Genomic DNA, 9,246 nt, shown 5'->3' with positions numbered 1-9,246 from the left:
AGGGACATGGCTAAGCACAGACTTTCACCTGGGTCACCATCCAGGTGCAGCTCTTGCGCTAACTCACTGGGCCTGCTTAGCTCCACCACTGAAAAGCAGGAGGCTGTTCCTGAGGGCTTTTTGTTTTTTTTCTGGTTTTTCAAGACCGGGTTTTTCTGTGTAGTTTTGGTGCCTGCCCTGGATCTCGCTCTGTAGACCAGGCTGGCCTCGAACTCAGAGATCCACCTGCCTCTGCCTCCCGAGTGCTGGGATCAAAGGTGTGCACCACCACCGCCCAGCATTCCTGCTTTTTTTTTTTTTTTCCGTTCTTTACACAAGCATCCTAATCGCATTAGAGAAAATGCCACATCACTCTTTATTGAACTCCAGTGCCAGCACCAGCCTCCTCCTCTCTAGTCACAGGGGCACGTGGGCAAGGGGCTCTGTCCCCTGGCCGGGAGACAGTGGACACCTGGCCCCATGACTGTTCTCTTAGGGCCAGCATCCTCCTGGGCGCTTGGTGCTGCCAGCTCAAGTCTGCTCAAACTCCTGCTCACAGTAGCCTACGCTGATGGGCTCGGCCTGGACCCCTCGCCTGTAAGAGGACACAAAAAATGGCAGTGAGTAATTCCACCTTGGACCATGGCAACACCTTCTCCACAGTAACCATGAGCCCCTTCCCATTTCAGTGAGTTTCAAAATATTACTGTACTCAAATGACTCGGGGAACCTCGCTCCAAGGTTCTCAATGAGGAGACTCCCTTTTTCTATCCTGTATGTCTCTACTGTCCAACCTCCCCCAAACCAGTTACATTAGAAAAGAGGTCAGGGCCTGAGGGGTGTCTGATGCTCTTGGCCCACTCAGATGTCCACTCCTGCTTCTAAGATTCTATAAGCACAGCAGTGGAGAAGGACTGAGCTGGGGATTAAACCCTGTCCTTTTATCTCAGACTCAAGTACTAAGAACTGACCTTTAGGGACCTCTGAGCACACCTCCATTATTATCTAAATAAACATGCTTAGAGCTAACAAAATCCCAGCATCTTAGAGCCCAGAAGCCTCCTCTGCAGAGCACTGTGTCGAGGTTATCAAGACCCAGGCAATAGCTGAATGAAGGAGAGGGATGACTGCTTACACAGGCCCACAGTCAAGGGAGGTGTAGGCAGAGCTCACAGGCTCAACTCCTGCTTCCACTGACTTTGGACAAAGTACTCAGGAGATACACATGCCTAAAATGGGGACAAAGTTTTCCCACGCAGTGGGTTGTGGTACAAGTTCAGTGGGACAGAGCCTGTCAAGAACTCTGCCTGGCACAAAAAGCTTCCCAAAGTCTCTGCTTTTACTCTTTCCCTCTCCGTTTGGGTTCCAAGCCTCAGATCTCCTCACAGCCTGCTCACCTCAGCAGCTCACAGCGGAAATGTGACATACGTTTAAAGGCAAAGTCCATATTGGTTGTCAGGTTGCTGCTCCACAGTCTCTCGGCAATAGCACCGGCTCTGGGCCTACAGGAGGGAGTGCGCAGCAGATTGGCCCCTGCATCTTCCTTCCCAGACTAGCTCAGACACGAGTGACGCCTCACTCCATGCCAACAGCCAGGCAGGGGCTCTCAGGCAGTTCCAAGGCTCAGCCCCACCCTCACTAAACCATGCAGACAGTGATCCCAAGCTCCTCCTATTCCAAAGACATAGGAATAAGGGTAAGCCTTAGAAGCATGGATGGCGGAAAAGCTAACTGAACTTGGTACACCCAACCATATTTGGGGAAGCTGCTGAGAAAATGACCTTACTCCCCCCTCTCAGGACTAGATCCCAAGCAGCTACCCTTGTGTTCTTTATGGTATTTGTGAAGTGGAAACAGTGGCCATTCTCCTTCATACCTAATACTTATTGGAAGCACACACAGAAGACAAGCGTCTCAAATACAGAAAAGCGTCATCTCAATGCCCCTCTGCTCTCGGGCTGAAGGGAGTGAGAGGGGGGGGGGGGTAGACGCCCTTCCTCAAGCCTGGCCTCACCCCAAAATCCTTACCAGAGCCTGGGGACCAGGTTTGTGCTGTCCACATACTCTCCCCACATACAGGCCTCCCCTCCAATGACCAGATCCTTCTGTTCAGCAGTACCTGAGGGAAAACAACAGACCGTGTGTGTGTGTGTGTGTGTGTGTGTGTGTGTGTGTGTGTGTGTGTGAGAGAGAGAGAGAGAGACTTTCAACCATTCTTCCAGTGTGGCCTTCTCAGCCAGGCCATTTCATTTCCTGAATTGCCATGTGTTGCCCTGCCTCTCTTAACCACCACCCTGTATCTCAGTCTAGATGCTGGTCAGCCAAGAGTTCCCTGCTCTCACCATGAAATGCCAGGGGCTCCACTTTGTACATGTCCTTCCAGTCAGGGCCGTATGTTACACGGTTCAGGTACCAGGGAGCAGAGAGCAGGGCCCGAAAGCCAGCCTTAGTGATCTGTTCCATCTCCTTCATGTACTCTACTGGTACCTCTTCCCGCCATACCTGTATGATTGTGTCTGGCCGAATCTGTCATGGAAGGTCAAAGGGCAGTCACGCTATGGAGCTCAGGTTCTTGAGATTCATTCTTATGCAAGACCCCCGGGGCCAAGGGGAGTGCTCCCCTTGTTTCCCAAGCAGCAAAGGATACTTCTGCGACTCCGATCACTCATCTCACACAAACCCTTGACAGAGCTGAGGTGAGGTGTCCGACTCTGACAGAGCCCCTGAGGCTCCCTCCCAGCCCCGCTGCAGCTTCCTGTCTCTACGGAAGTAGTAATTACTTGTTGAGAGCTGAGGGGAATAGCAGTGGGGTTGAAGCAGGGAAAAGGTGGCCCCGCTCCAGAGGCTCAGAGGATTCATGCCTACGACTCAGGAGGAAAACAGCACCTAAGGCCTCAGGAACCCTAAGCAGCCACAATCACATAAGAGGTTCTGACTCTAAAACCCCAGTGGTCACACCTCCAAAGCTCTTCTAGAGAGTCAGAGCCATGGCACCCAGTTCTCAGACTATTCTGTACCAGGATTGGTCCCTATAGAGTTGGGGAGGGTCAGGGAGATGGAGACAGGGGCCTCTTCTCTGCCCCTGGCTCACCTTTACTTTATTATCAAATACTTCCTGCCACACCACATAGCCCTTGTCATAATCAGAGACGATGTCCAGCAGCCTGGAGAGGAGAGGAACATCAGCAGTGTCACTGTGGATGCCAGCCTCCAGGGGCGCACCAGGCGGGGCCTAACCTTGACTGGGCATTCCCTTCTCTGGTCTGTTAGCTGACCACTCTAAGCCTGAAAGGCTAGGGCAAGGGGACCTATGGGGGGGGGATAGTCACACAGGGATTGACTTTGGTGAGGAAAGCAGACACCATTCCCCACAGGAGGTGACTCCCAATGTGCCCCACCCTCCTTCCTTCCTCACGTCTGGATGTAGAAGGACTCCAGCTGCTTGAAGTCAGTAAAGCCCTTTTTCTTCATGAATGCCTGGATATCAGGGTTGGACCTCCTGAGTAGCAGGGGAAAAAAATAAAGATGATTCATTCTTTCATCATCCTGAAGTCACAACTTACAGATCAGTCACCTGGCCTCCTGCAACTGCCCTTTCATCTAAAACACTGGAAGAAACCATCAGAGAGAGCACAAGTCCTCCAGTGAAGGTGTGGCCACAGACACAGGCTGAGAAAGAAAGCAGCCTAGACTTGAAGAGTCTGAAGTCCAAACTCTCCATCCACACCAGGGTTCAAGGCTAAGCAGGTGCTGGTGCATGCTGGCCACTGGCTCCCCTCTCTGTTGCTCTACCCAGACACCAAACCTATGTAGGACCTGAGACCTGCTGCACATTCCTGGCCCTACAATGTCTGTGTTTTGCTTCCATGTTCTTCTCATGATGTTCCCAAAAGACAGTCAATCTTCTCAGACCCAACTCTGGGGCCTACTTCTCAGAAGCTCTTTGGCCTCTCTTGAGCTCTGTGAGTTAACATTAATTAGGCCTTGTCATTTATTAATCTTGGATTCTGAAACAGACTCATTTATGAGTACGTGTGTGTGCACACTCGTGTGCAGGGTCCCCCAGGGGCCATAAAGATCCCTTGGATCTAGTTATAGGCATTTGTGAGCTGCCCCACGTGGGTGCTGGGAATCTGAACCCCAGTCCTCTGACAGATCAGCAAGTACCCTCTAACCTGTACTAGACTCTTCCCCCACATTCTCCCAGTCACTCTCCCCACCACCACCCCTGGCCCCCACCCCCACTTTGTTTCCACCCTGCAATCCACTCCTCCTCCGTTTCTGTTTAGGAAAGGGCAGGTCTCCCACAAGTATCAACAAAACACAGCAGATCCAGTAGCAGTAAGACTACCTCCCCATGTCTGTACTAGACTCTTGAGGAGACTATTTTAAGCCTTCGTAAGTGGGAATTACTTTTCTCTAGCCCCCATTTTTCCAAGACATTTCTGGGCTCAGAATGAGTATATTCATAAATACCTCAAGGATGTGGGAGAAGAGGAAGAGGGGCCCATGCCAACAGCCTTGCTAGTCACATAGGGCCTCTCTGGGTGGAGACCTGGCTCCCTCAGCAGACAGTCCCTAAGTAGCAGTAGTAGAGGGTGCATAATCCACCCTCAGGCTGGTGTGTCAAGTCCAAAAAGCTCATACCAGCAGGTGAAGTCAACTTCATCTCCTCCCAGGTGAAGATAAAAGTCCGGGAAGACAGAGCTGATCTCCAAGAAGAATGTGCTCATGAAGTCATAGGTACTGTTGAGACTGGGATTCACGGGTCCAAAGGTGCCAGAGGGATGGGGCCCAGAGTAGCAAGGAGTTAATAACCCAGGGACACCTAAGTTAACAGAGAACCCATACAAGTGTTACAAATACACAGATTCCCATGTATACTCCTACACATGGGGCCCTTATGTTATACAGTAGATGACTGTGTTCATCTACACTGAGCACCCAGTACTCACATTAACAACTGTTCAGTCACAATCAAATAAATACAAATATATCTCCATCAGATGGAGGCTGGGTTATAGGCACATAACTACGGATGCTGTATACTCTGGTCCTGATACATGTCTTCCAGTATAAATCACCCAGCAACTCAAGGCTGCTCTTCTCTTATATTTTGGTTGTGAGCCTAGCCTTTAACGGCTGAGCCATCTCTCCAGCCCAGGCTGCTCTTCTCAACTGGCTTTTCATCAACCATGGAAGGGGAATGGTCACTGCACATAATGACAATCGCTTTAGCTCCCACTACCCACTTCCACAGTTCCTGAGGGGTGTCTCCGGCCTGGAAGCTTCTTGCTTGTGGCTGAGGCCAGGCAGCAGCCTTTTTCAATCTTCCTGAGGGTTTCATCTCAAGTCTCTCTCTAGGTTCTTGGGTACAGGAGCAAGTGAGTGAGCAGCGAGAGTTACAAAGTAATGGTGACCTCTGGAGGCCAGCCCCAACTTCTTTGGTTTTTTTGTTTTTCTTTCTGTGTAGCCCTGGCTGTCCTGGAACTTTCTCTGTAGACCAGGCTGGCCTCGAACTCACAGAGCTCCACCTGCCACTGCCTCCCCAGTGCTTGGATTAAAGGCGTGCGCCGCCACCGACAAGCCCCAAATTCTTTCAGAAAAGATTCCACCCTGGAGTCAAACTCCTCAGTATCTACTTTAAGGTCCAAGAAACTTACAGCAGTGTCTGGGAAACATCTCCCCCTTTGTTGAGGGGACAGAATTCTGCCAGGATAGCACTTATGCGCCTCAGGCTGGAATTGAATGAACTTCAGATCCTCTTGCCTTTGTGGTTTCCCAAGTGTTGGGTTAATAGCTGTATACCGACATGCCTGGCCTCTGCGCACACACTTTCAGATTCATATGTTTCAAGTATATGAGTGTTTTGTCTGTATATGTATCTGCACATCAGATCCCACAGAACTACCGTTACACATGTCTGTGAGCTGCCATGTGGGTGCTGGGAATTGAACCCAGGACTGCTGGAGGAGCAACCACTTCTTTTAACTGCTGAGCCATTATCTCTCCAGTCCCATCTGCCCATATTTTAAAGTAAAAATGCCCTCCTCTGCACAAATTAAATACTTCCCAGGAGCTGCCCCAGGCAGGAAGATCCTGGGGCCAGGAGACACCCTTGGAAATGGCATGGGTAGCAGGAGCTAGGGTCTAGCCTGTGCTACTAGGTTCAGTCGGGCCACCCCCTTGCTTTGCTGCTGGAAAGAACTTCCTCTGGGCAGGAGTTGATGCAGAACAGTTTCCCAAGGGCCAAGACCAGGATATGTGACAATATAAGAGCCAACACCCTGGATCCTCTCTGAGCAGACCCCTCTAATTGCAGCGCTATCCTTACCTGGCCCCCAGGACAAAGTGTGGCCAGGGGTGTCAAATTCTGCTACCACACGGATACCGCGAAGCCGTGCATATTCAATGACCTCCTTCACATCTTGTGCTGTGTAGATGTGGGTGACAGGGTTGTAGGACCCCTGAAAGACAGAGGTACTCTTCAGAGTCTCATTCCTGTGGCTATTGGGAGTAGAAGGTATTTAGAACCCCTCAGAACACCCAGAATTTTAGAACGCTGTCCACAGCCTGTGTGTACTAGAGACTTCTTCAAGGGTCTTTATCATAATTTTTTTTAAGTGTGTGTGCATGTGCACATAGGAAGTCTGAGGTGACATTAGGTGTGCCCCATACGACTTCTTATTCTCTGAGACAGCGTCTGTGGTGTTTGAGTAAGAATGGCTGCCACAGGGTCCCAGATGCTAACACTTGGTCACCAGAGGGGGGCACTATTAGGTGTGGCCTTGTTGGAGGAAGTGTGTCACTTGGTGTGGGCTTTGAGGTTTCAGAAGCTTAAGCCAGGCCCAGTGGCTCTCTCTCTCCCAGCTGCCTGTGGATGTAGAACCCTCAAGCTACTTCTCCTGCACTATGTCTGCCTGCATGCCGCCATGCTTCCTTCCCATATGACGACAATGGACTAAACCTCTGAACTATAAGCCAGACTCAACTGAATGCTTTTCTTAATATGAGCTGCCATGGTTGCTGGGTAATGGTGGCACATGCCTTTAATCTCAGCATTCAGGAGGCAGAGGCAGGTGGATCTCTGAGTTGGAGGCCAAAGTGGTCTACAGAGAGAGTTCCAGGACAACTGGGGCTGTTACAGAGAAACTCTGTCCCGAGAATGCCATGGTCATGGTGTCTCTTCGCAGCAATAAAACACTAAGACAGGATCACTCACTGAACCTAAAACTCACCATTAAGCTCCAGGGATCCACCTATGTGGACTCCCCCTCCCCATTCTCCACCCTCATTCAGGTCCTCATGTTGCTCAGTAGACACCTAACTGATGTACCTATCTCCCCAGTGCCACATCTACGGTTTTATCTGAGCATTTTAAGGTCAATGAGATAAATAAGAAGGAATTCTGCCCATTTAATAGAACATATATAAATAACATCAAAAACTGAAACCAAGAGATCTTATCTCCTGAAGGTTTCAAAACAATGAACGTGTGGACTTGAGTCCTTGGGTTCTGACTACAAAGCTGCTATCCTTTGCCTTTGTCTGGTCGGGATGAGAACCTCTGCCCTTGAGGATCTGGAAGCTGGGTTTGGGGAAAGGAAATCATACCTTTCTGGTGAGCTCTGGGAAAGTGAAGCTCTCGTACGGAAAGGAAGAGTCGTCCACCAGGTGCCAGTGGAACACGTTGAATTTATTGTATGCCATGACATCCTGGAGGTCAGAGCACAGACCATCAGCCCCAACCTGGACAGGCTGCTCTAAAGGCAATCGCAAACTCAACCTTCCTTAAGTTCCAGGCATGCATGTGTAGGGACTCTAAGTCAGAGCTTCCTGTGAGGGAGCCTGTTACAGAGCTCACTGACATCTCCGCTCTTCGATGAATTCCGGCCACAGAGAGGAGAGCTGCAGCCAAAGTGCCCTTACATCTCAGAGCAACACTTCCTCCTGCCATCTTCGTTATCTGACTGGGAGGCCTTCGAGGCCAGCGGGGATCTCAGCTGCCCCATTACTTAACTCCCAGAAGCCAAGGCTACATATGTAGCTCCCTTGGTCCCACCAAAGGGACAAAGAAAAAGGCAGCCAAATGAGCTGCTGCACGTCAAATTCAGGAGTGTCAGGAACTCCTCCAGCAAAGGTGTGACGATCAACTTTCCTACAATACTGACTTAATTAAATTGCAGTCAGCTCTGCCTGGCAAGAGAAACCAATCCCCCAAAACAATATAAGCTGCACTGTAACCAAATCACTCTTACCCTGGAGTACAGTGTCTTCTACACTTTTCCCAGGGGCTCACAGAATTACACATGCCCCCCCAATAAAAAGATTTTATTTATTTATTTATTTTATGTATATGAGTGCTCTATCTGTATGTACACCTTTATGCCAGAAGAGAGCATTGGATCCCACTATAGATGGTTGTAATCCACCCATCTTTCCAGCCCTAGACATACTCTATTTATTTAGGAATATGACATCTACTATCCCTTGCCCCATTACCCCAGAACCAATGCATAAAATGAAGGAGGCCATAAGGTCTGGTTACCAGTGTGTCCAGGATGGTAGACAATGGCAGGTAATGGCGAGATGTATCCAGCAGTATGCCTCGGTGATGGAAGCGGGGAAAGTCTTCAATCTTCGTCTTGTTGATAAAGAACTGTGTGGAGCAAACATTGAATGCTTCAGTATTCAAAGGGAGCTTATCTTGAGGACAGAAGAATGACAGAGACTCTCCCCAAATCCCCAAAAGCCAATGTGGGAATGTTCTCCAAAGTGACTATCCTTTCGCCCTTCCCACCAACCTCTCTGCGTCAGAAACCACAAGTAACTTTCCCGTGCCAACCAAACACATGCATCCCATATACCACTCAGTCTACACACTCCATTTTGCTGAAGCTAGTGGGTTTATTTTCTTCAAAGCAATGTGGCATCAAGGCAATTACTAAATGACCCAAGGGAACCACATTATAGTATCTCCAAACAGACCAATTCTATCAATTCTGATCTTTTTCTACACTCCCACTGGGGCAATCTGGAGTCATCAGGACCCCCATCTAAAGCAGACAACATAGATTTTGGAGGAAACTTCAGAGCCCTCTTGGAGAGTCCATACTCACTGTTCCCTCAGCTGATTTCCAAACGAGCTGACTGAAAGTCTCCAGACCTGTGGAGAAGGGGAGAGGCAGAGTAAAGACCCAGAGAGTAAAAGCGATGTATCCACTTGGAAAGGGGGACCCCAGTGTGCTGCCCTTCACATCTTCCAGT

General features: G+C 49.7%; 1 protein-coding gene across 1 annotated transcript in view; it reads right to left on the bottom strand.

The window, feature by feature from the left end:
• Positions 1 to 331: 331 nt before the first annotated feature.
• Positions 332 to 9,246, bottom strand: part of Hexa (hexosaminidase subunit alpha) — a 28,707-nt gene continuing 19,792 nt past the window's right edge. Inside the window, exons 4-14 of the mRNA XM_036194241.1 lie at positions 9,099 to 9,145; positions 8,528 to 8,638; positions 7,594 to 7,695; positions 6,314 to 6,446; positions 4,627 to 4,807; positions 3,395 to 3,478; positions 3,071 to 3,143; positions 2,322 to 2,505; positions 2,008 to 2,098; positions 1,377 to 1,481; positions 332 to 574 (exon numbers count right to left, since the gene is read on the bottom strand). Coding sequence (XP_036050134.1) covers positions 511 to 574; positions 1,377 to 1,481; positions 2,008 to 2,098; positions 2,322 to 2,505; positions 3,071 to 3,143; positions 3,395 to 3,478; positions 4,627 to 4,807; positions 6,314 to 6,446; positions 7,594 to 7,695; positions 8,528 to 8,638; positions 9,099 to 9,145 — 1,175 coding nt within the window. The 3' untranslated portion in view covers positions 332 to 510. The remainder of the gene's footprint in view (positions 575 to 1,376; positions 1,482 to 2,007; positions 2,099 to 2,321; positions 2,506 to 3,070; positions 3,144 to 3,394; positions 3,479 to 4,626; positions 4,808 to 6,313; positions 6,447 to 7,593; positions 7,696 to 8,527; positions 8,639 to 9,098; positions 9,146 to 9,246) is intronic.

Source organism: Onychomys torridus, chromosome 7, assembly GCF_903995425.1.
Source record: "Onychomys torridus chromosome 7, mOncTor1.1, whole genome shotgun sequence".
NCBI lineage: Eukaryota > Metazoa > Chordata > Mammalia > Rodentia > Cricetidae > Onychomys > Onychomys torridus.
This window is presented reverse-complemented; position numbering and strand designations above follow the sequence as displayed.